At 38.6% G+C, this 26,129-nt stretch overlaps 1 protein-coding gene across 3 annotated transcripts in view; it reads right to left on the bottom strand.

Moving 5' to 3' along the window:
• Positions 1-26,129, bottom strand: part of ESYT2 (extended synaptotagmin 2) — an 84,690-nt gene that overhangs the window by 33,899 nt on the left and 24,662 nt on the right. For all 3 annotated transcript variants that reach the window (XM_082046003.1, XM_082046001.1, XM_082046002.1), the window contains exons 2-6: positions 17,921-17,962; positions 16,865-16,999; positions 15,498-15,574; positions 9,565-9,637; positions 8,748-8,837 (exon numbers count right to left, since the gene is read on the bottom strand). In XM_082046003.1, coding sequence (XP_081902129.1) covers positions 8,748-8,837; positions 9,565-9,637; positions 15,498-15,574; positions 16,865-16,999; positions 17,921-17,962 — 417 coding nt within the window. The remainder of the gene's footprint in view (positions 1-8,747; positions 8,838-9,564; positions 9,638-15,497; positions 15,575-16,864; positions 17,000-17,920; positions 17,963-26,129) is intronic.

Raw genomic sequence — 26,129 nt, 5'->3', positions numbered from 1 at the left:
TATTTTGCAAGTTTCATCAGAAAGTTAATTTTTCTTTTAATTTACTTTTCAGCACAAGATCCCAAACAGACACTGGAAATGATACATCAGAGGAAGAAAAAAACAAACAAACAAACAAAAACCAGAATTTTGAACTTTTTAGTAAATGGCAATAATTTCTTTTTGAAGTTTAGGGCATAAAGAAATAAAGAGAAAATACTTCTTGCATTAGTTGCTGGTATCACTTCTGTCTTCGCCTCTACATCACTGGTGAAATGCACCACTGGATAAACTGAAAATGAAAAATTTTCTCTCTCTGCTGGTAATTACATTCCACAATTAAGATATTTTGTCTTTAGAACCAGGATGTTCCAAAGACATCCTCTCACTTATTTATTTATGTGATTCTGTGTACTAAAATTATCTTGCAGGACAAAGTAAAACAAACTGCCTTGCAGGACAAAATGAAACATCGCATCAGATACTATCATGTGTAAAGCTGAATTTCCAAGTTCATGTTTCCAGTTGCACACAACGTTGAAGGCAAACTAAATTATGCTATAAGGAAAAATATTCTCTGAATACAACAGCAGCTCTAGTGACCAGTTGCTAAATTTCCAAATGCAAAGAAAAAAATTATCAGAAATAATTTGTGGTAAAAGAAGTTATTTTACATTGGTGTGTAAGCTTTACTTGTACAGTTCTGCAATAAAAAAACATGAGCTAGAACACAATATTAACAGTTAAGAAAACAAGGTAATTTCAGTGTATTCTTCTTTGAAAATTAATGGTGCAAATACTTAGTGTATGTTCTCAAACCTCATGCTCATCTTAACTCTGAAAGTTAAGAAATAAATAACCGAAACAGGGGGAAAAGTCCAGCTTAGCATGAATAACTCAGTTTTATAGTTTCATTCTACTTCCTCAATCCTGCAAACCCACAAGTGTTTTAGTAACATAACGTGCACGTAGTTTGGTAGCAGCCGATAAGACTAACCACGATTTGTGTTTTCAGACTCGTCCTTATGTTCTAGTCACAAGTTTTGACATTACATTATGTCACAGTTCAAAAATCTATGTAGGCTACCAAGGGTCTGGAAGAAGCAATTTTGTACTGTTTTAAGAAAAAGAACCCAGTTTATTACATGATCTATTCCCTTTTCATTACTCACCGGTGAATTAGAAGGCAAATACACAGCATAAATACCTAAAAAGAGTAGTTCCTGTCCTAAGGTGTTCATACCTGCATCCCATATTTAACAATTTTACATACTGATGTTTTCAGAATAAATAGAAAATGAGAAAATATTTGCATTTCCTTTATATTTTTTCATTGCACACAGCCAGTCCTGTGCTGTCCCCTAAACAGACTTAACTGAATTAAAGGAATTGAGCAACATAATGCATGTTGAAATTCTGCATTGAGAAACATCTCCTACACTAGACTGAAACATATCATAGTGGTTTCTGTACTAATGGTCACAACCCAAAACAAAGACCAAGCTATGAGATACCACTGAGAGATGAAAGATTTTCAATTTATGTGATCAAAAAGCATTTCAAAAGGTTGCAACATGGTATATGAAACTCAGAGTGCCTATGGTACAACCTCACTATCAATGCTTTGGTTATTACACACCTCAAAAACAAGGCTAACAATTCATTCTGTCATCAGTCCTTAGACCATGAAGGATGTAAAAAATAATTACACAATGAAACTGAAAAAATAGTGTTACTAAGAGTAGCCAATTAGTACATATAATCCCAGAAACTTCTATTCATCCACTTGTTGTACAGGAATAAATACCAAGGCCAATTTCAGAGATGCGAAAGTCAAGTCCTTTTCCAAGTTGGAGCTAAGAAATTAAAAAACATTACTAAGGCTAAGCTTTTTATAGGATTATTAGAAAAGATTTGCAAATAAATCTTAAACCATGAAATGTTTTGGAAGGAATACGAGCCTTCAAAGTCCTGGCATAAACCAAGCTTTTGCTATTTGGGCTTTGAAGCGAAGTTCTCCTTGCAGACAAGATTTGCCACATTTGCTCACTCAGAGCTTCCTTTCCAGTGCTACCAGAAGATACCACTGATATCACCGCAGTAACACACACTCTCTAAGCTTAGTCTACATATCTTACTGACAAATGTTCTGTTCTTTTCATGTTTTGTTTCGGTTGGGTTTTGTTTTGGTCTTCTCTCCCCTTCCATCCTTCTCAATAAGGTTGTTTCAAGTACGCACTTTTGGCTTCCAAACAGAATCAGACTTCAGCATAAGATACACCTTTTGTAACATAAGAATATAAGAGTTTTCCCCAAAGCAACAGAAAGTTCAGGTAAAAAAAGCTTATGCCCACAGTAGCATGGAAATAGCACTGACAGCAGATAAACTCACACAGAGAGAACGAAACAGTCAGATCTATAGTATTGCTTGATATGCAAGAGGGAGCCCTTCCAGACATAGTCTGGCCATATAACGAGGATTTTCATTCTACATTTTGGGCATCACCAGGCCATGAATTGCTGGAGAAGAAGACAACCCCCTAACTTGAGGTTCTGACAGTGAGTTAAAGCAACATCACCACACTGCAAACCAAACAGCCCTATGGAGAAGGGAAGCAAAAGACTGCCAGCCAATGAACCGTTTTACAAAGCACAAAAAATTCCATACTTAAAAAAAAAAAAGTTTGGCCTATAAATCTCCAAAATAGCTTAACAATATAATTTCCTTGTCTGCCACCGCTTTGGGCAATGCATAATTCTCTTAGTTTAGTGAAATTCAGGGACTGCCAGCTGGGTCTCTCCAGCAGAGCTGACAGGGCCCTGGAAAGTCTGTGTTCAGGATTTGTCACCAAGTGAAACTCTGCCAGGAGCCAGAAATGATGTCTTTCCACAACACGTTGCAAGCGAGAGAGGTGCCGTGCCTTGCAGAGGCTTTCACCAGGCAGCTCACTGGCCTGGAATGGGATTTCAGACACCACTTACACTTTCCGATGAACCAGTACGTGCGTCATCTTACAGCTCTTTCAATTCTTCCTCTACTCAGAGAAGTGAAAACAAATTACGCTTCGTCTCTAAAAACAAGACATTTGCGTCTTATCAAGGCTCTGTACTGAGAACTACTGCAACACGTACACTGAAAGAGTTTTTAAAAAACATCTACCCCTGCAGCCTGTAAGAAAAGGTGGGTTAAAAACCGATGAGCATTTTCATATATTTGGTGCTCTCGATACCCTGGTGCCTTTACAAAGGGAAAAGAACATACTGGAATATAGAATATACAGGGCAGTAACTCAAGTTCACACAGCAGCACGAAAGGAGCCTCTCAACCCTGCCAACCTTGTGGCTCGACTTGCCTGCCATGAGCGCTACTCATGCTCAGAACAGAAGCCACAAAGTATTTTAAAATGCTGATGAACAACTTCCTGCTAATGAAGCGATGGAAGTGTAAGGTTTCTGCACGACAAATTTAAGCTCTGCTACTGGGCACGGTGATACAATTCCATGGAGTAAGTTGTATTTCTTCTCAGAAATTTCTTAGAAGGGGACTAACGTGTCCTCTTCTGTTACTTGTGAATGGTCATGTAGAAACACAGTGCGATTTGTCTCAGTAGACCACCACCCATTGGCACTGCAATGCTGAAGTGCTAACATTATTAGAATAATTTAATAAGTAACATTATCCAGTGTTATTTCCCCAATAAATATATAATAAACTCAGCCTCTCAAACAAGGCTGGACGATACAATACTATAGAAAGTAAACTGTGTTTAACACTGGTGTTTCAGTTTTAACTGTCTGAAGATTTATGTGAGATAATTGCTATAGAGATAAGATGTGTAGTTGTGAGGGTAAGACAAAGAGAAGGCAAGCTTTTGATTTAAGGTGACCAGATGGATCACAGTTGGTCTTACAAAAATTCAGTGCACCTTGGTGTTCTCCATAGTGTCAACTACTCAAAGCTACAGTTCAATTTCTCAATTTCTACTACTTTCTACCCATCCTGCATTTTGGTTCACACCCTCACACTCATACTGACACTCTCCTGACCTGTTAGTGAGTCGAATCAAGATACTAAAATACATCTGAAGGACAGGAAACCTCTCACTTCTTGTTGTGTTCAATATTCTGCCAGCTGACATCCCTTAACCAGCTTCCTCCAGCAACAGAGGTTTCAATGCTGGTATAAGGGAGACAGTAACACCAAATAGGAGGGCACAGGGAGAGAAGAACATGGTACAGTGGAAGCATCAACTGTGATGGCCCTTGAAGCATCCCTATCAAAATTAAAATTCTAAGTGTACAAAGTAACAGTGCAAATCACTCTCACATTATAAGTAACAAGACTAATTCTTAACAAATATTATTATAATAGTACCCACACTTCAGAATTTGTCCAGGTGCTCTACAAACCCCTTTAGAAGAGGTTAAAAAGTTTTGAAGTGAAGATACAAACAGTCTTGTATGTTCTGAAGGCGTTTTGGATCAACTAAAAGCAAACCAACACAACATTCTTCTATGTTCTACGTAACAATTTGATGTGTTTTTCCAGCCATTCCACTAGGACTCATTCTTGATGCAAGCACTCCTTTGGAGCCTCATTTTCGTCAGTACTGATCATTTTTAAAGTCGCATCCAGCGCTGAATTTTCCAAACGTGAAACTAAACCAATATAAATAAATCAAGACAACAGGACAAAATGTAAAATGGGTAGAGAGAGAACAGTGCTCAAGTCAGCAACAGAGGGCAAAACTGAGAATATAAAAATGAGACACTTGGAAGAGCCCACTTTTCCTGGAAGGCATCCTGTTTTTTTGTAGCCATTGTTTTTATAGAACAATAATACTGGTATTTTCATGTGTCTGTTTTGTTGTTTTTCTTAAAAAAAGAGAGAAGGGTTGGGTTAGGACACGCCTTCAATATTGAGTATGCCACTCAACAACCTTTGAAAATTACCAATTTGCAGTACTATAAATCATATATACTTCTATAACTGAACCAAAAATCAAAATAATTAACTGTGAAATCTTGTTCTAAAAGTAAACATAGCTACACTTAGAGAAGAAGAATATATGGTAAGTCTCTGGAGAATATATATGGTATGTCTCTGGAGACATTCAAAACCCGCCTGGACATGTTCCTGTGCGACCTCACCTAGGTGTTCCTGCTCCAGCAGGGGGATTGGACTAGATGATCTTTTGAGGTCCCTTCCAATCCCAAACATACTGTGATACTGTGATACTGTGTGATGGTAAATATACATCTTGTTAACGTAATGAGAAGTAATGCGAAAACCCTTCCAAATCCCGACTATTTCCATAGCGCTAACTTCTCTCTAGCATTGAAGCTCAGAGATTTTAAAGACTACTTCAAAATACTAGAAAGCATGTATTTCTCCCTCTTGAAATCTCTTACATATCTGGACATATTTTATACAATGATGAAACTTCTAAGACCTTCTTCGCAATAGTAACAACAAAACACAGTATTCATCTAAAGTTTCATATGGAAGTTTCATATAAAGTAAGAACTCCTGCAGCATCAAAAACTTCCTGCATTACTCAGAAATGCGAGACTGGTAAATTCATTTAGCAAGTATGTTCGGAACTATTAATTTAGGCAGTGTTGCCTTATATAGTCATTACGGTCAGCAAACAGATGATACAGAGCAAGAGGAATTGTTGCCAGTTACTTTAGACTGGAAAATATGAGAACAAACTCTAACGCCAGCTGCCAACTAATTCCTCTTCCCTTCTAACAAAAATACTGAAGAAAAGCTTCCCTTGGCTGCAGCCACTTGCTCTCTAGCAAGAGGACAAAGTTTGGTTATTCCTATAATAAGCGTTATTTTCATTTTTCTACAGAAGTTAAACAAATAAACACCAAGAAGACACAGTGCAGTGGGAGAAAAGTCTGCTTCAAAAAAACTAAACGTCCATGTTTAACTGTCAAAATTATGGAATAACTAGATTCAAAGGTACATTATTTTTTAAATAATCCTCCCTTAAGTTTGCTCAGACCTTGACCACCAGCTTAGTTTTTAAATGAAAGGAGGGTGACAAACACTTAATATTTTTGTAACTGAATACTTTTGGGGAGGGGTTGACTTAATTTTCATACTCCAGTCTACTTCTCGTCCTTTTTTGTCCCACTGAGTCAACCAGACCCCTAATAAAGTGGCAGGGGGGTAGGACTAAAGACGGAATTACTCTGGACAACATGAGCCATGTCTGTGTCCACACAGCTAAACTCTTCTCCTTGCATTTAACTTGTTTATTGGGTGGTCCCTGTACTGAAACTGAAGATTGTTTGGGAGGGCACTGAATAGCAAAATAATATCAGAGAATACATTAATTACACAGTGCAAAGTACCATAAGGCAGCATTCAATCCTTGTCATAGCCCTGTTTAGTTTGATAGTATAGACATGAACATTTAGAGATGCCCTACACTCACACTGCTTAGTCAGAGGGTAAAAATGAGACAAAACTTAAGCAGACATCTCCTAATGTTTAGACTTGCTTCAAAGAAATGTGTGGTACTCCAGATTTGGTTCATCCCAATGGCCTTCCTCAACCCATTCCAAATAAAAGCAATGATGTTTTCTCAGCTTTGCATGAACTGTTTCACTTTTACAAAAAAACTCACCAAATTATCCACTAAATATTTCCAAATTCTTGCATATTTTACTAAGATTTGAGTCTGCATTCCCTCTATCCAAGCACACATGGTATCTCGAGACAGATTAAATAAGCCACATAAATGCTGCACGGGACTAGAAGCTTTTCCTAGGCTTCCTAGCTTTTCCTATAAACACCCACACAGATCTATCATTTCAACAAGTTAGGACACTTGTTCAAAAGAAATGTGATTTCACTGAAGAAAATAACAACATACCCTCTAAAGCTGTTGAAGTAATTAATTCACTCCAACCCCCCAAACCTTGAAAACTAGATCTTGACATCACAAGTTTTACTGTTTAATTAGAACATATCTAAGAAACAAAAGCTTCCAATTGAAAATATATTTCCAAGTAAAAGATGGAAACAATTTCTTTAAATAAGACTGTGCAGAATTTCCATGACATCCACATTTTCTATTAAGCTCTCTTACCAAAAGCAATATCAAACTTCAAATTGCTGATACTGCCTTACACACACGACACAATATTAAAGAATTCACCAGCAAGTGTGCAATGTGTATTTTGCTCTCCTTTCTATTTTTCTAAAATAAGATGACTGTATGGACTTCACAAAATCTGTGAACATTTCTCAATTCATCTGTAGATGAAGTAAAGCAGTAAAACCTAGACTACCATTATTGTCATATCTTATAAGATTTAATCCAATTAAGATCATAGGGTGTTTGTTACTCATTTTCACACACTGAAAATTACATTTGCTGTCTATCCTTTGTTCTTCTACCACTGCTGCACCAAGTTACCAACACATATACTGGTGCCTGTCCACCCATCTTACCTGTAGGATTTAGCCTACAGCTTTTGAAGTGGAAAGATCACTGCAAGGTGCAACAATCCGCTATCTTTAGTGCCTTATCACAGCACAAACTCCAATGACATACATCTATCATTTTAATGCAAAAGAAAGTGTTGAACTGAAGTTGTATGACTACACCACCCACGTTCCCAGCTTTCAAAAACTGTATTAGTTTCCAACTTTGCACTTAATGTATTTTTAAAACACCATATTTAAGTTCTGCATGAAAAGGCAAGACAGCCTTCTAAAATGCAGCTTCTCATGAAAACTATCAAGCAATTTGTGACAGGCCTGAGTTCAGAAAAGTTTGTGGCCTCAGAAAACTTTCCTTAACTCATTTTCTTCTACTCAGATGGAGATGTTTTCTTCCCCTTCAATAAGCTAAGAATAATTCTCTTGATTCAAAATATGTCTGGAATGATTAAAATGTTCCTGAATCCTGCAAAAATTCTCATCATTTGGGTGCCAGACTCCATGGACTCAACCAATACTCAGACTCATAGCCTCCATAGATGTAATCAATAGATTGCGTGTTTCTTTTCTGTAAGAACACGTTCTCCTTGGTCTTCTCTAAACGAAACAATTCCTGTTCTTTTGGTCTGTCCTTGCGGGTCAAGCTTATTCTCACCTCCCTACATCGGATGCTCTTGTTTTGCTGTTATTCCTGCCCAAATGTGCACTTTGGCCTAGCACCTATTCCAGCTGGATTACATGACACGCTCTCCCCTCCAACTTCTGCCATGATCGTTTTGAATCCCAATTCCAACTCCCTCTGTGCTTCATCCATTCTCATAATTGGGTCACTGGTAATTGTAATGGAAATTACCCCCCTACTATCTAGTGTAAAAACTTCAAGTCATCATGGTGGGTAATCTCAACACATTGATTTTAATTCATGGTAACATCAGCACGGTTTTAAAACAACCTTGCACAGAGCTTGTGGCATTTTAACTCAGACCATGCTCACCTGCTGACTGTCATGAGAATCAGCAACAAAAGCTTTTTTACAAATAACCAAGATGGTGTCTATTGATCTTCCCTTCTACAGGAGACTTGTAAGAAAAATTTGACAGCTTTGACAAAAGACACTTCATAATTCCATGGTAAGTATTATTCATCTTGGTTTCTTCTAGTATTCATGTCCACTGTTTTTATGGGAAAGTTCAACCAAATGGAAGCAATTTCTCAAATTCTCTTGCTGCTTAATTCTTGCACCAGTTTTCTGACTACTATGATCAGCACTCTAAAAAGAGGAGAAACAAACAAATGTACTTACAGGTTTCCTAAGGAAAAAAAGTGATAGTGCACCGATTAGGGGCATGTCTCCAATTAGTGGTTCCAGGATAACCCTCATAGTGCCGTGGATCTGTGGAAGGGAGGGAAAAAAGGCAATAGTATTGACTTCAGTTCAAGTTTTAAATAAAATTTATTCACTGGCAGTTCTCACACTTCTAATTCATTACCCTTTTGATTACAGAAGTTTTTTTATACTTATAGCTTTACATATCATCCAAGCCCCCCAAAATTAACACAGCACTAAATAGTTGGGCTTCCAAATTCATTACATTCATCTACATGATGCTGTGTCATGTTAGTGGTAGTTTTGCTAAAAATATGAAGTAGAATATTTATACACTTCAATGTAAACAAATGTGGCACAAACCAGTATAATGGCATCCGCAGATACTAGAATAAATCTAAATGCTTACAGGTATTGTCAAGACTCACACACACAAAACCAGATTATTTTTCCTCGTCAGAGAGGAAATATTACGTAAAATATTACATAAAATAAAATTTGAAGTTCCATGTTCTCTTTATGAATGTACACATCACATGAACATGGGCTTGTTGTGAAATTATCTCCACCTTTTCCAGTAGAAAATGTTATATATTTAAAACAGTTCTATATCTGAAAGGAATTTACCCTTTCAGCTAAGTCACGTTACTGAAATTATTGAATATCAATACTAAAAAAATCAGAAAGCAACAAAACTACACAATTACTGAGTCTTTCTTATAAACTATTTCATCAGAAAATAAAGGTTTAGCGATTAATTTATATCAAAATCAGAAAAAAAAATGTATTTCACCTGTATACTTTTCACACCAGCTCTGCAGAAATATCTCTTGATCTCCAAATCAATTTCACAGTTCCCAACAAAACTAAAAAGAAAGTATATATTTCATTTTCATGGACTAAACCACAAAACACTGTTAGTTCTGTTTTGCACTGTCATGACAATATAATTTTATCTCAGTCTATACACCAAAAATGCCTATTAAAACATTACAACAAAGTTAAGATTGTTTAAAAAAATATACCCCCTTCAGAACAGCACCATTGTAAGCAAAATCACTCAGATTAAGACAGAGGTACGTTATAATCTTCAGAAGCATATCTAAGAGAAGGCATGCGGGTTGCCTCACTTTTGGGAAATAACGGACACAGAATTCTTACTCCATTTCAGGAAAGCTCTACATAGATCTCATTAATAGTGCATCTACCCAAATCCACTCTCATCTAATCTACTCAGGAGAAGCACTAGACACAGATGGTTATTTTGCTAAAAAGAGTTCTCTGAAATAGTCAGAGACTTGGAAAACCAGTCATATTTAGAAATTCAGTAAAGTGAACATGCTGAGCTGGATGATCCCCTATGCAAGGTTTAAGCCAAAAACAGCTGAGCCCCTTCTGAAGAGAGAGAGGAGGCAGGAAGCAAATCAGAAAGTAATATATTAAAATTACGCAAGTTTTTCCCTGAACAATTCTTGCATCCCATTTTTGGGAATGCAAGGTCAAGGGTTTGAAATTTTGCAGATGCTGCCCTGTATCTCAGAGACAGATCACAGAATCACACGCTGGTTGGGGTTGAAGGGACCTCTGGAGATCATCCAGTCCAACCCACCTGCTAAAGCAGGTTCACCAGAGCAGATCACACAGGAAGGTGTCCAGGTGGGTTTGAATGTCTCCAGAGAAGGAGACTCCACAACCTCTCTGGGCAGCCTGGTCCAGGGCTCTGGCACCTCCAAGTAAAGAAGTTTCTCCTCATATTCAGATGGAACCTCCTACGATTCACATAATATTGTAAAAAAAGCCTATTTTGCCCACTACAAGACTAAGATTATTTGCACGCAGTTCAGACTCAGATTTTAGCAGCTGCTTTTTCTGAAGCTCCATGCAGGTCAAGCATAGAGCTGGGCAGATCTCTTCTCAGAACTGCTGCTGCCGGGAGCCACATTGCATCTGAAAACAAACTAATTCTGAGACTCAACAAGGAATTTAGCAAGGGAATTGGTCAATGATTCTACAGAATGAGAACTAAAACCATAAAGCCAACAAACTGAATACCAAGCTACAGCTAGGGAGAGAGTGGCTGGGCAACAAGACTGCCTAAGAAGATACGGGTTATAACAAAAGGACAAATCTGAAGAGCTTTCTGAACACACTGCCCAGTTAAAGAAAATGGAAGAAGGAACTAAGTGAGGAGAAGATAAGGCAGCTTAAAGTCAGATGCTGCTGGGAGGGGGTTGGAAATGGAGAATTTGTTTCCTCTACAAGGCATCCTGTTCCAGATTCTGCACTAGAGCCCAGGCTTCTCACGTTGGGTTCCTCAGACCTAGCGTGTACAGCAAAAACCTGTTCAGCCACATCTAGGAGTCTGAAGAAATCTTAGCACAGAAACATCTAGGAAATTACGAAGAAAATGGAGCTGTCCTCCTCATGGGGCCATTTGAGAATCAAGCCAAGATCAAATAAATTGCTGTCACAGTAAGAGCAGAACAGCAGGACCCGTGCCAGCCCTGACAACCGATGGCAACCAGATACTACCAAAAAAACCCACCAAAACCCAAAGGTGAGTTGCTGCATTCAGGATATCCATTATTGAAATCATCTATAGCCTCCTGTGTGTGATGGGGATTTCAAGCAAATGTAAATCATATCGGTCCGTTAAGCAGAAATAAACAATAGTACAAGACATTCTTGTAAACATCCAACACTGGAATTTAATGATGATAACTATTCAAAATATAACACTGTGCAGAATCATTTTGGTAGAATGACCAGTTTGGTGAACTGGAAGACAACACGACAAGGGTCTGTGTGAAAGGAAGGTGACCATTGCTTTCCCTGGAAAGAATGTGGTGTGACTATACAGTTTAAAAATAGGGATATACTTTTAAATACACAATTTAAATCTATGTAATTTCTATTTTTACCTATCTAACTATATAGAGAGATGGTAGATATATAAATACACACACCAATAATTGCGTAACAACATGACAGAGTACCAAGGTCAATTAAAACCTGCAACTGAAACCCCAATCCTGGCACTTCGTAGCATCAGAACTACTTGTGTTATGAAGACTGGGAAGTAATATGCTCGTTTGAAAAATCCATGATAACATGCTGACAAGTTGATGTAAAAATAGTAAGAAACTGCATTTGAAGGTAATAAGTCAACAACTTTTAACATAATCGTAAGTTAAACGTGGTTTGATCCCCTAAGATATTTGGCTGGGTCCATTAACAGTTGATGCCGTACAGAATTCCACTGCAACATACAACTTGAAGACTCCTTTAGGAAGCAAATTCTATTCATTCTGATCATAATATCCTGGAATATTTATGACCCCTGTAATGTTCAGATCACTGAGACAAAGTTTAATGAGGACAGTCCTGTAAGAGTATAACAGCAGCTGTACTGAATCAGATGAGTTGCACATTAATTATACCGTATGTGGTCATTATGGCCCATAGCAAAAACCCAGAAGAAAAACAAAGAATAGGACAAACATATTTCCCAGATTACAATGACCTGTACTTTGGACTATCGTCATTATTTTTTAGAAGGTCTTTTGACCCCATTTTCACATCTGTCTTCTGGCATTACAATGGTAATGAGTTTCTCCATTCAAGTACACCACATGAAAAAAATATTTCCGTGTGTTTAAATCTGCAGCCTAAAGCCTTCTTTCAGTGCATCTATTTTTTATATCAGGTGAAAAAACTTATTTGTACGCTATTAGTGAGTATTTCTTCAATCTCTCAATCTTTTTCGGCCTACAGTTCAAATTTAATCATAGAGTTTATCTTGTTTTCTGTTGATCCATAACCTTTCATTTTCCCCAAGTGTTTACTACATTCATGCAGTTTAGCAAATATAAGATTTGCATTTATTAACAATTTATTTAAGACTTTACCTTCATTTTCTCTAGTTAAAATTTTTCTCTCGCACATCTGTGTCACGAGAAACCGGACTTTTAAATTATAACATGAGTTTTGACCATTTTTAACATCAAGCTCACAGTAGCAAAAGATAAAACGTTCCCTTTGCAAACGTGGTGCTGACATTCAATCTTTAAATACATTTTCCAGTGACTGCTTTGTGGATTAGCTGGCCAAGCTGCTTACAAGAGTAAAGTTCTTAATTGGATCCTGAGCGATGCACAGGACCCGTTTCAAAAGGTTCTCAAAAACACCCCGAAGCAATGATTGTAATACACTCGATATCCTTGCAGAAATAGTAACAACTAAACCAAAACACATTCCCTTTATAACTAAGCTTAAAAGCAAAAAAACCCCCAAAAACTCAAGTAATATGAAAAAATACTGAAGAAGTGTTTTGGAGATGCATTGAAATGACAAATACACTGTATGGTCCAAAGCAAATGCATAGACCATGTCACAAACAACAGACAGTAAAAAGGGACAGAGGAAGCCACAATGGCGAAACAGCAGGATAAAAGGAGATTACTAAAAGAATCAATGTACCTCAAATAATTAAAAATATAAATAAAACCTTTCCTTTCCCCTGCTATACTCACCCTCAGTACTTGGCTTCATACATTCTCACAAATGCTTAGAGAGAGTGGTTCCCTTCTCAACTGTATTTGGGGAATGGTTTATAGAAAGATCCTAACTTTAAACTTAAAAATAAATTAAAATGAGAATAAGCTAATTTAACTGGAGATTAAAGTCTACAGGGATAAATACTCCAAATGACAGACTCTTCTCCAGCAGTAAGGCTGTTCTTTATAATCTTGCAAAACTGAACTTAAGTTGATTCCCTAAAAAATTGTTTACAGTCAGTATCTGTACGTAACTCTGTATCTAAGCATGCCAAGAACATTTATTACAGAGACTCTTATTCTTCGGTCCTGTTACTACTGAAACGATCCCAGTGATGGACCCTTAGAGAACATTTGAAAAAAAAATTCAAAAAAAACCCCAAACAAACAAACAGTAGCAACTGATACTGGGGTGCCACCTGTCTTAAACTTGCATAAGTAAAAGCCTTTGAAAAGGGCCCTTTTCCAACGAGAAATTATCAAGGACAAGTCTTAAATATAAACCAGGACTTCCTTTGATGGTGGTTTTGTCTAAACCATAATCGGTGGAAGCTCCACAGCTCTCCTGTTTCCATTTTCTTCCTGTTACCCTATGTTACCAGCAGCAGGACAAGGTGTTGGGAAAATCAGGCACCCAGCAGACTCAGCACTATTATTGTTATTTAAATCACTGCAAGGAATTTATTTCAGCCTTTTCGACCGAATTCTACTCCAGCTGTTACCACTTCTCTAAGTAGGTTGCAATGTAACGCAACAAGACATATGGGTAAAGATTTCCTTGAGGTCTAGGTAATAGGATTTATTGTCCTTTTTACTTCTATCTGTCTCAACCTACTTCATGAAGATAAGTAGAAGAAAACAAAACAAAACTCACATTACATTTACCCTCTCCTCCTGTGGGAGTAATTGTGCTTTAAAGGAAAGAAGTGGTCTTGGGAGACTTCACCCTTCAAATGCCCCAAAAATAGCTTTTCGAAAACAATTTCTTTGCACTGTGTCCACAGTGGTCAGACAAGTCTGTTTTCCCAAGGGTTTAATTCTGCAGAGGTGAAGCTGTTTTCACTGCTGCTATCAAAAGTGGCATAAAAGCGAAAACTGAAGGAAACGTCTCCATTAGGGTTTAAAGGCATCCATCCAGTGAAACAAGCTCTCAAGAGATATTCCTGTTGTATTTTGTGCAGCAACACCAGTCCCTGATTTGGATAGCTGTATTTCTCCTACAGAAATAAAGTGATTCAATTCAATAAAGATGGAGCCCTGCTCACAGATGTAGCCCCACTGAGGAACCCAGAAAAGGATGCAGCAGCTTCTCTTATTGCTCCGGGGCCCAGCTTTGACAAAGCAGCACAGCTGACATCGAGAGAAATAACTCAGAAATTAAGAATGACCAAATTCAAACTTTGGAAGTGACTCTGAGGAAGAAAAGCTGAGAGGCCTGATTACCCTTCTGGCTGCTGACTGACTGACGAATCCAGCCTATCCACAAGCTACAAACCAGCAAAAGTAGCCCCTGTAACACAAATCTGTGATGATCAAATACAAAAACATTGCTGGGTTCACTAGCTGAACTTTTAAAAAACTCTGTAGCTGCAGATTGTGTTGAGAAAGACTTTGGCAAACATTGGGCAGAGCTATTTATAAACCTATATGAAAAGGGTCACGATGAAAGGGCAAAGAAACCTGAAGCAGCAAAGCACAGTCACTCTGTGCTTTATATAATAAATAGATTTACTTGAGTTAGGGTTATGAATGCAAGTACTTTGGTAGCAGCATGTTCTTTTTCTAATACTGTGTTTATAAAACAAAAAACTAAGTAACTGAGAAAAGTAAAAAACCCAAACATCTTATATCCTAAATTTTAGGCTAGACTTCATGGGAAACTTTAATACCTTAGGAAAGTAACTCAAAGATGGTGCTTGAGCTTTGAAAAGCATTTTTTTATTAATAAACACTACTTTAACGATCCACTCGCACTGAGTTGATATACTATTTCCCTCAGATAAATGCTATTTACAGCATGCAGTTCCTTCCGCCATTCGTACAGAATTAGCATTAACTACATTTGCGTAATGAAGCAATTCTTCTCCTTTCAGGCCAGTGTAACTGCTGAATCAAACAAAGCACGTACCACAAAGCACGGGCACCGTCGTAATATGATAATAGAGTTTACCTGATTTGAAGATCCAAAATGATTTGCCTTTTGTCCACATTTTCAGTGTACACTTTTACACCATTTATCCGCAGAGGCTGAAACAACGAAGCAAGTAAAAGGTGGATCCTTCTACTGAACCATACCGTATTAAATTCTTAACTTTGAAATAAAGGTGAATGTACGCACATTCATGCCTGAAGTTAAGAATTTACTCTAAACATTATTAAAAAGTATGAAGCAAAGCTATCAATATCAATAGCTCAAAATATTATTTTAAGCGTCAAAGTTACCTTGCTAGGATCCTTTCAACCACAACCCTTGTGGCAATTACCCTGGCTTTGGAAAACCAAAGTTTGGGGCTGTGCAGCTCACAGGACGCAGCTCAACCAAGGCTGCAATATAAAGCCAGAAAAGCTGCTTCTCCTGTCCAACATAACTCAGTCCAGCTGCAGAGGCATGCAGGGGTGTGGAAGATCATTTAAACCCTACTTAAAATTAGTATGGCTTTAAAATAATGCTATTCTACAGTCTGTAAGTTAGGTGTATCTAGGACAAGACAGAGCCCCTGTGTAAAATATTTACAACTTGTAAAGAAAAAAAAAAACACACAAAAGGTGCAGTAAAGTACAATGAACTGTAACATACATGAAATAAGAGTCAAAGACAGAAGAATAATTCTTTCATAACTGAAATTTAACTTCAGTTTTCCTAACATTCAGAGGAGGAGGGGAAAAATTATATACATATATATATATATATATAAAAATCCTTACTTAAATCCCAGTTATCATAAGCAAGAGAAAGTAAAGTTCTGTTTGATGCAGGTAAGAGGAATTAGCACCAAATTTACTGCAAGCAGAAGTAACTTAATCTTGGCTTGCACTGGTCAAACAGGCTCTTCTGCTGTAAGAGCTACTTATTATGACCCCTTGTCTCATGGACCAAACAGAATTAAAACACCTATCTGGTCCTTGACAATACATTACGTGCAGTCCTTTCAAAAGCTGAGCCAGCCACACCCTCATTAAACTCCATACATAACATGATTAAAAGTTCATCTGTTACAAGAAAGGTAATTGCACTCGGATCATCTGGCAAGAAAGGGATAATCATCCCTGCTCATTAATGTAAAGCATTACACGAGCAGTGTTAAAATCCTGTTGCTATGAGCTATTCACTGTATTTTGAGTCTTCTCCCAACACTCAGGCATATTTAAGTCTCTGCTAAAAAAGCCAAACAAATTTTTATTTTAATGTTAGAGCAGAAACCAGAATCAGGCTCACCGCCAAATGTAACTGAGACATTTTTGAGTAGATTTAAACAGGCTACATGAAAACACTATGGAAGACAGAACCTCTCAGAAGTAACTTCACCAGACACTGACCTGATGACCGATATCAATCTTTGTAAAACTGAAGGTGCTGAGGTGGTTGTTTGCTCCTCTGACTGCTGGTTCTATGGTCTCCCGGAAGAGTTTCTCAATAAATTGGCAAATAAAAGGCCACATTTGTTTTACAGTCTAAGGAAGAAAAAAAATCTGCATGGAACACAACTTCACACATAACTAAAAAATATGCTCTAAGGCAAATGTAAGACATTTTGTACAAAGTTTTAAACATACAGGTTTTCCATACAGTTCACTACAGACGTAAGAACTGGTTCCTTTTTACATACAGGAAAACTTTCTGGAATTCTGTATTTGAGTGGTTTATACATTTGCACAAATCTGAAGCACTGGAGGAGGAGAAAAACAATATTAAGAATTTTCTCCTTTTATCCCATGAATGCATGTGTATCCAGCACCGATGCTGAATGCTGGGGAGAAGGATGAAGAGGGTTAAGTTTATTTGCATGTAAAGAAAGGAATAAGAAAAAACAGGTCAAGTGCATTTCTTAAATACTTGCATAAGGTTTATAAATGTAAAAAATATAATATTTTACTGTCATAACTGAAAATGCTGTATTATTTTTTCCCTCACTGTTTTCTAGTTAATTCATGTTCTTCTATGCTCTTGGAATAAGAGATATTAAAAAAAAACCCACACAAACAAGATACAGAAATCTATATCTTAGATTATCACACATACAAATCAAAACTGCAACACTGATTTATTTTTAGATTGTAGGTCAGGAACCCACAGTAACTGGAAAGTATCCCAGACAAGTAGAACTGACAAGACTGTGTTTACAGCTGCCATGACTTCCACACAATTATTTTAATGCCACTTACAGTCATTCTCCAAAACTGACAATTTCAAGACCACAAAACAGATTTAATCTTTCTCATGGCTAGCTGGATCGATTACCAGAAGCTTCAAGTGTATAAAGAGCACAGACAAATAAAACTACTCCTTCCTCAGATTTCTGTGTCACTTTTTTAAACCTCAGATTCCCCTCCTCCCTCTTCCCATTCGGAAGTGATGCTAACGACTGCCCTTACCTTGTTGAGCCATTCTGCCCTCTCTGTGTCTGGAAAATGGACCTAAAAAACAAACACACACCAAACATAAATTTAATACAAATAAAACCCACTTTTTATTTAATCGTGTCCACTCATTTGTAATACAGGAACGCTTAGGCATCTCCCTAACAACATATTATGCAGCTAACACTCTTGACAAGAATATTTTAGTTCAAGCAGAGAAAGATATGAACTCATAACTGAACTACACAGATACAAGTCCAAGCATATCTTTAATAGTGGCATGTGGAATCAAGTATTGCTTCAACACCATAAACAAAAAACAAAATAATAAGCATAGCTAATACAGTTAGGGTCAATTAATTTACCTCTTCTGTTTCAGGGGTTTCTAAAATGACACACGACTGCCAGAGTTCTGACTGTACATCTACATCCTTTCATTAAGGCCAGATCTTTCACAATATCAATAAATCATGGCTAGAAAAATGTAATCAGTGAGGAAGAAGCTCAGGAATATGGATTTAAGCTCTGCTGAAAGCCCTTCATAAGACATTTTTACTGATTTCTTTTCTTAAACAACCGCAGAATTCAGTAAAAGGCAGAAGGATGATGGTACGTAGATGGGATGGAAAGTACCCATCGCAACAGGAAAATACCAGTTAAATGCTGGAAGAATAGACAGTTTTTCAGACACAGGAGAGCACAGTTAGTAGCTTTACATCTTGCACACACAGACAAGACATAAAAACCTGAAGCAGTTAAGCATTTCTTTAGGAACAAACAGCTTCTGCAACGAGATGCAGATCACACGGCGAAACACAAAGAGCCTTTGAACGCCATAAAAAACTGTGACCTACATATACTGACTTTTGTGAAACAACGTCTCTACTTAACTGAATTGCAAAGTCTTAATCTCTTCATAGCATAACAGATTGTACCACTGGTTTTAGCAGCAGTGCCTACTGGTTATTTTTATTATGTATATATCCCAAGTGTGAGCAGCCAGTTCAGTACAGACTTTTAAACTGTGTTTTTAACAAGCTGGATCTGAAAGCAAGGCCCATTAATGATTTCTTTGTTTAGATTTTTATTAAATTCTTGCATTAACCATGAGCACTAATATTCTTGAATATACTCAAGCTACCTTCAGACCAGTCCTTAATTTCTCCTAAGCATCCCTGTTTCAGCCATGCGGGAGGATCGGCTCCCACAGCATAATCAATATGATCAGTTATTTCTCCAGTTTGTTTCTTTCTCAATATTCCAAGGTCCATAACTAAGGAAAGCTGTATGTTTTTACACATTTTTCAAGAATTAAAAACACTGCTAACTTCCACTGTCAAAAAAGAGGCTCTTGGCATCTTTTTCAAACTACTTTTTTCAAGTATATCATATATCTATCAAAACCCTTACAAGTGGCACACGAACGACCAATGATCTGCCTGACTGTAACAAAAGCATTCAGTGGATTTTACTGAGTCCAAATAATAGAATTTTTAATAATGGATAGAGCAGTTTTGGAACCATATTATTCTATTTTATTTATTTAGAAATAATGTCCTAGGAGATTACTGTGGGTAGAATGTCAAAAGGCTGTATTTAGATGGTTAAATGGGGCTTTTTTCTTTCTTAAAAGCAATTTTTTTTTGCATTTGCTAAACAAGCAGTTACTGTGTGTACATGAATTTATAGCTGCACAGATCTTACACTCAGTTTTTGTCCTGAAGGGTTCTCAAGTTGCTTCCAGCCATCAAAAAGTTAAAGGAACAAAAAGAACACACACTATGTTAATGCTAATGCTAATAAGCAATATATTGATCTTTCCCCTAAAACATTTGCCTTCTGAATCTGCAGACGGAAAATGTGCCATTTTTCAATAATAACTTAGGCATGATGTTGGATCACCGTGAATATTTCATTCCAATTTGCTTACGAGAGCGGTCAGTCATGTTCACAGGGTTGGAACTCAAGAGCTGTTCCTTACAGGAGGAAACAAGAACTACAGCTAATTAAACACACAGACAAGGAATGAAAAGGAAATTCATGGCAATACCAAACTCAAATCTGCCTGCCGCAAGTAACGCAAGACATAACAGAGTTACCACGTTCAAAATTCATTTTCAGTCTTCTGTACAAGTGTCCAGTTGACACCAACAGGAGAGTCAGGCATGACTGAGAAAGATCTCCCATCCTAAATGTAACCTCAGCCCACCTTCCTCCACAGAGTGATCCACCTTCCCAGATTTAGCGTATAGACTCGCAAGGCATCGGCCACGTTTCCTGCGCCATGCACACAACTGACGCTCAGTACATCTGACTGCGGTAAAACAGGGAGTGTCATTCACGTGCACCCATCAAGCACCTTCGCAATCAGTCCCAAATTAAGCAGAATCACTTGGCGTAGGTTGGGAAACAAGCAAGGAGCCACATACACTAATATCAAGTCATATACACTAATTTATTCTTTTTTATTTTATCTACTGTACAGTCTTAATAAAGACCTTGCTTAACAAGACGTGGTTCTTAATTTTTCCACAGGTTTAATAATTACTTGTCCTTTAGTGTGCCACACCTATCACGCTTCTATCATTATTTCACTTAGTACTAGGTCAACCACTTAATTATTTAAGCCTAGCTTACAGTTGCACATGTTAATAGGCAACAAATAATACAATGAATTACATCTTCCACTCCTGTTTCTCATCCCTTTTCCATCCTTGCTTATCTACTCACTTTTCTACTCACTCCTCTTTAACATATTTCAGTTGTATTCAATGTCTATTCTGACATCAAAACCAGAGAGAATACAATCTTTCACCTTCAAGACTGAAATTTTTAATCCAGTCACCCTTGAGTCAGAATTTGAGCTTCATTTAATCTTTACATGCATCGTAACCAGGTAGTCTGAAAACATGGCATAAACATTTGTCAGTACTAATTCCATACATTTTCAGCCTGCTATAAGAGGCTGCAATATCAATGGCGTCATTATCTTTTGCTTTAAGAGTTTTTGCTATCAAACGCAATCTTACACAACGCCAACTGGGGAAAGCCTGAGGGATGGCAGTTGGTCCTCTGGATCAGTCAGGACTGACATAAGAGCATCGAGGCAACTGAACAAACATTTTATGGCCAGAAACAGAAATCAGACTAAGTGATGTGCAAAACCTGCTAAATCCTGTATAAAATCTATTAGACAAGCATGACAGAGAGAGACAGAAGTCAAGATTTCAGCAAAGACAGTCAAACACTAAAGGCATTTTCCACTTGGTTTCTGTTCTTAAATTGCTCAGGCAGGTTTGGTAAGAAGCATCTCATTTCAACCACCTGGCACAGTTATCTATTATTTAAAGGAAAATATAACTAAAAAGAACTGTTGTAAGAAATACCCTAACAACCATGTTCAACATCAAAAACTTCATAATATTACATGTTCCAGGGAAGTTCTAATATTAAAAGTTATATATGCTCAAAAGATGCATTTCTGCACGTTAAAAATACATTATTCAGCTTTCTCACACAACTACTTGTGCTCAACTCTAAACAACCCCAAGGAATGCAACAATAGAACAAAACAGGGACAGAAGAAAACCACTAACAATCTCCTATTTCCATACTAACAGCAGAAACATTTCTTAACCACAATTATTTTATTCTTCAAAGTCTCTATATACGCTTTTCCTACTGGCCAAATTAACTCAGTTTTCTGCCCAGATCATCATCTGCATCGTCCTAAGGAAACAACGCTACAAAATAAATAATAACCATTAAACTCAAACCCTGCGGACTACAAATTGGTGGGAAATTTTGAAAAATCAAACAGTAATCAGCAAATGGTATCAAATGAGTTTCAAAGTGCAAATAATAATAATATGCCTTAATAATAATAATATTCCTTAAATACAATTCTTTGTTCCAATAAGGGAGGTTTCACAAACCTACATAAATGTCACTAAAACTAGGCACTGACAAGAAAAAATCAGAAAGAATGAAGTTACAACACCCTTCTGGGAGCAATGGTGAACTGCTCTCAGCACAAGTTGTAGGTATTAATTATCTACTTTTAAAAAGAAATTGCACAATAGTTATTATGCACTGATCCCCTCACTGTAAAACACTTTTTAAAATTGTCTTTGCAGCTTTCTCCATCCTTAAAGCTATTTATCAGCCAACCCTTCTTATAGTTAACTTCTGTTCAGTGATTATGATTTATACAATCGTAAGTATTATTTATATGCACTGAAACCACAAAAAGGGCACCTACACTGAAAGTATAAACTACCACTATTGACCACAGTATTCCATGAAGTGAAAACTTTTTCTTGCTACACGTCAATCACTTCATTATGAATTATGTATTACAGTAAAGTAAGAAAGAAAACAATAAAAATTGTTTAGATTTAAAATAAAATATCAAACCCGAGAAAACCCCCACATGACTGTATATTGGCTTTTTTCCCTTCTATTCCCCTCAAGGATCAAAGGTAAGAATTCTATTTTAGAGTACATTTAAAATAGTGGATTATAATAGTTATGTTTAACAGATACTTGTCTGAGTCAGCATTACTTAGCTTATGTGTAGTTCCTTCCATTTGCACTGTGTAATTACATGTTGAACCAGATAAAAATGTTAAAGAAACTATACCAGTAACTTTTTGTCTAATTATAAGGTCACACAATATAACCAAGTTTCTTGATATGGTTACAATGTAACCATAAGTATTCTTGAACAGTATTCCAGTTCTCACAAATAGCTCTTACATTGAACATCTATCCCTTCTGCTTACTTTGGAAAGCTAATATTGCATACAAAATCCTCCTCCCTATCAAAAGTGCATTTCTTTAGCTTAAATGTAAAAATATAAAAGAGTATTACAATTAGCCTTCTTAGTCTCTTTGTGCATCATAAGGGCAGAGGGAGAGCATCCCACAGAAGAAAATCACAGAGTCACAGAATGTCAGGGATTGGAAGGGACCTCAAAAGCTCATCCAGTCCAATCCCCCTGCTAAAGCAGGAACACCCAGATGAGGTTACACAGGAAGGTGTCCAGGCGGGTTTGAATGTCCGCAGAGAAGGAGACTCCACAACCCCCCTGGGCAGCCTGTTCCAGGCTCTGGCACCCTCACTAAGAAGAAGTTTCTTCTCATATTTAAGTGGAACGTCCTGTGTTCCAGTTTATACCCATTACCCCTTGTCCTATCATTGGTTGTCACTGAGAAGAGCCTGGCTCCATCCTTGTGACACTCACCCTTTATATATCTGTAAACATTAATGAGGCCACCCCTCAGTCTCCTCTTCTCCAAGCTAAAAAGACCCAGCTACCTCAGCCTTTCCTCACACAGGAGATGCTCCACTCCATCATCTTTGTTGCCCTGCGCTGGACTCTCTCCAGCAGTTCCCTGTCCTTCTGGAACTGAGGGGCCCAGAACTGGACACAATATTCCAGATGTGGTCTCACCAGGGCAGAGTAGAGGGGCAGGAGAACCTCTCTTGATCTACTAACCACCCCCCTTCTAGTTCACCCCAGGTACCATTGGCCTTCTTGGCCACAAGGGCACAGTGCTGGCTCATGGTCATCCTGTTGTCCACCAGGACCCCCAGGTCCCTTTCCCCTACACTGCTCTCTAACAGGTCATTCTCCAACCTATACTGGAACCTGGGGTTGTTCCTGCCCAGATGCAAGACTCTACACTTGTCCTTGTTATATTTCATTAAATTTTTCCCTGCCCAACTCTCCAGCCTGTCCAGGTCTCTGGATGGCAGCACAGCCTTCTGGTGTGTCAGCCACTCCTCCCAGCTTGGTGTCATCAGCAAATTCGCTGATAGTACACTCTGTTCCCTCATCCAGGTCGTTGATGAATATATTGAATATAGGCCCCAGTACTGACCCTTGAAGCACTCCACTAGATACAGGCCTCCAAATGGACTCTGCCCCATTGACCACGACTCTCTGGCTTCTTCCCTTCAGCCAGTTCACAGTCCACCTCACTACCCAATTGTCCAGTCCACACTTCCTCAATTTAGCAGCGATGATGCTGTGGGAGACTGTGTCAAATGCTTCACTGAAATCAAGGTATACCACATCCACTGCTTTGCTATCATCTATCCACCTGGTTATGCCTTCATAAAAGTCTATGAGGTTGGTCAAGTATGACTTCCCCTTGGTGAAGCCATGTTGACTGTCCTTAATGGCACTCTTATCCTTGATATGCTTTGAGATGGCACCAAGGATAAGTTGTTCCATCAGTTTCCCAGGGCTGGAGGTGAGGCTGACTGGTCTATAGTTACCTGGGTCCTCCTTCTTGCCCTTTTTGAAGACTGGAGTGACATTTGCTTTCCTCCAGTCCTCAGGCACCTCTCTCGTTTCCCAAGACTTGGCAAAGATGATGGAGAGTGGTCCAGCAATGACTTCAGCCAGCTCCCTCAGCATCCCATCTGGACCCATGGATTTACGGATGTCCAGATTGCTTAATTGCTCCCTAACCCAGTCCTCATCAACCCAGGCAAACTCCTCCATTGTCCTGACTGCCTCTGGGGCCTCAGGGGCACGGGGCTCCTCAGGACAGCCTGCGGCAGAGTAGACAGAGACAAAGGTGGCATTCAGTAACTCTGCCTTCTCTGTATCTTCTGTCACCAGGGCACCCACCTTGTTCATCAGTGGGCCTACATTGCCTCTGGTGTTAGTTTTATCTGCCTTGTATTTGAATAACCTCTTTCTGTTGTCCTTGAGCCGTCTTTTAAGGTTTAATTCTAAGAAGGCCTTAGCTTTTCTAGTTGCTTCCCTCCATCCTCTGACAACAGCCTTATATTCTTCCCAAGTGGCCAGCCCCTCCTTCCATGATCTGTAAACTCTCCTCTTCCATTTGAGCTTACCCAGCAGTTCCCTGTTTAACCACGCAGGTCTCCTGGCTCCCTTCCTTGAGTTCCTACGTGTCAGGATGCTCTGATCTTGAGCCTGGTGGAAGCAGTCCCTGAACACTAACCAACTATCTTGGGCCCCTTTACCTTCAAGCACCCTTGCCCACGGGACTTCCCCTAGTAATTGCTTGAAAAGGCCAAAGTTGACCCTATTGAAGTCCAAGGTTGTGATCCTGCTTGGTATTCTGTTCCTGCCACAAGAGATCCTGAATTCCAGCATCTCATGGTTGCTGCAGCCAAGGCAGCCCTCAACCTTTACCACTTCAACCAGACCCTCCTTGTTAGTGAGGATGAGACCTAGCAGCACTCCTCTCCTAGTTGGCTCATCCACCATTTGCATCAGGAAATTATCATCAATGCACTGGAGGAACCTCCTGGACTGTGGCTGGCTGGCTGAGTAGTCCTTCCAACAAACATCAGGGTAGTTAAAATCACCCACAAGAACCAGGGCATGTAATTGTGAGGCCGCTCTCAGCTGTAGAAGGCCTTGTCAACTTCCTCACCCTGATCTGGTGGGCCGTAATAGACACCCACAACAGTATCACCCCTGCCAGCCTGTCATTAATTCTCACCCATAGACTCTCAACTCGCCCCTCATCCGTGCCTGGACAATACTCAATACATTGTAATTGCTCTCTCACCTGAAGAGCAGCACCACCACCACACCTGGCTGGCCTGTCTTTCCTGAGAAGGACATAGCCATCCATGACCACATTCCAGTCATGTGAGCTGTCTCACTATGTCTCTGTAATTGCCACCAGATCATAATCTCCTGACCAAACACAGGTTTCTAGCTCCTCCTGCCTATTCCTCCTGCTGCGTGCATTGGTGTACAGGCATTTCAGAGAGTGAGCTGAGCACACTGATTTCAACCCTATACCCCTATATGGGAGGCCTCCCGGTCTTTATCAATTCTGGAATGCTGCCCCACTGGTGCAAGCCCAGCTACAACCCCATCCCCCTTGGAATCTAGTTTAAAGCTCTCCAAATGAGCCCTGCTAATTCCTGCCCCACCAGCCTTTTGCCCCTGTGAGATGAAACCTTTCCCATGTATCACTGTCCAGACTGGTGCCTTATAAAATCAGCCATAATTCAGAACAGAATTTCTCAGTTTTAGTTTTAGAATTTCATTTTAGCTTTAGAATTTCCCAGTTTTAGTGTTCTACATCACCTTCTGAATGCACAGCATAAGCAATTATTTAACTATTAAGCCTCAGTCTAGGTGGTGTGGCAAGTAACACACTGAAATTAAATTATCCTTTGAATTATAACTGCCAGATTTATTTGTCTAAACTCACTCCAGTGAGA

This window comes from Streptopelia decaocto, assembly GCF_964273445.1.
Source record: "Streptopelia decaocto genome assembly, chromosome: 2".
Taxonomy (NCBI): domain Eukaryota; kingdom Metazoa; phylum Chordata; class Aves; order Columbiformes; family Columbidae; genus Streptopelia; species Streptopelia decaocto.
The sequence above is the reverse complement of the archived record's forward strand: the minus strand, read 5'-3'. Positions and strand labels throughout refer to the sequence as shown.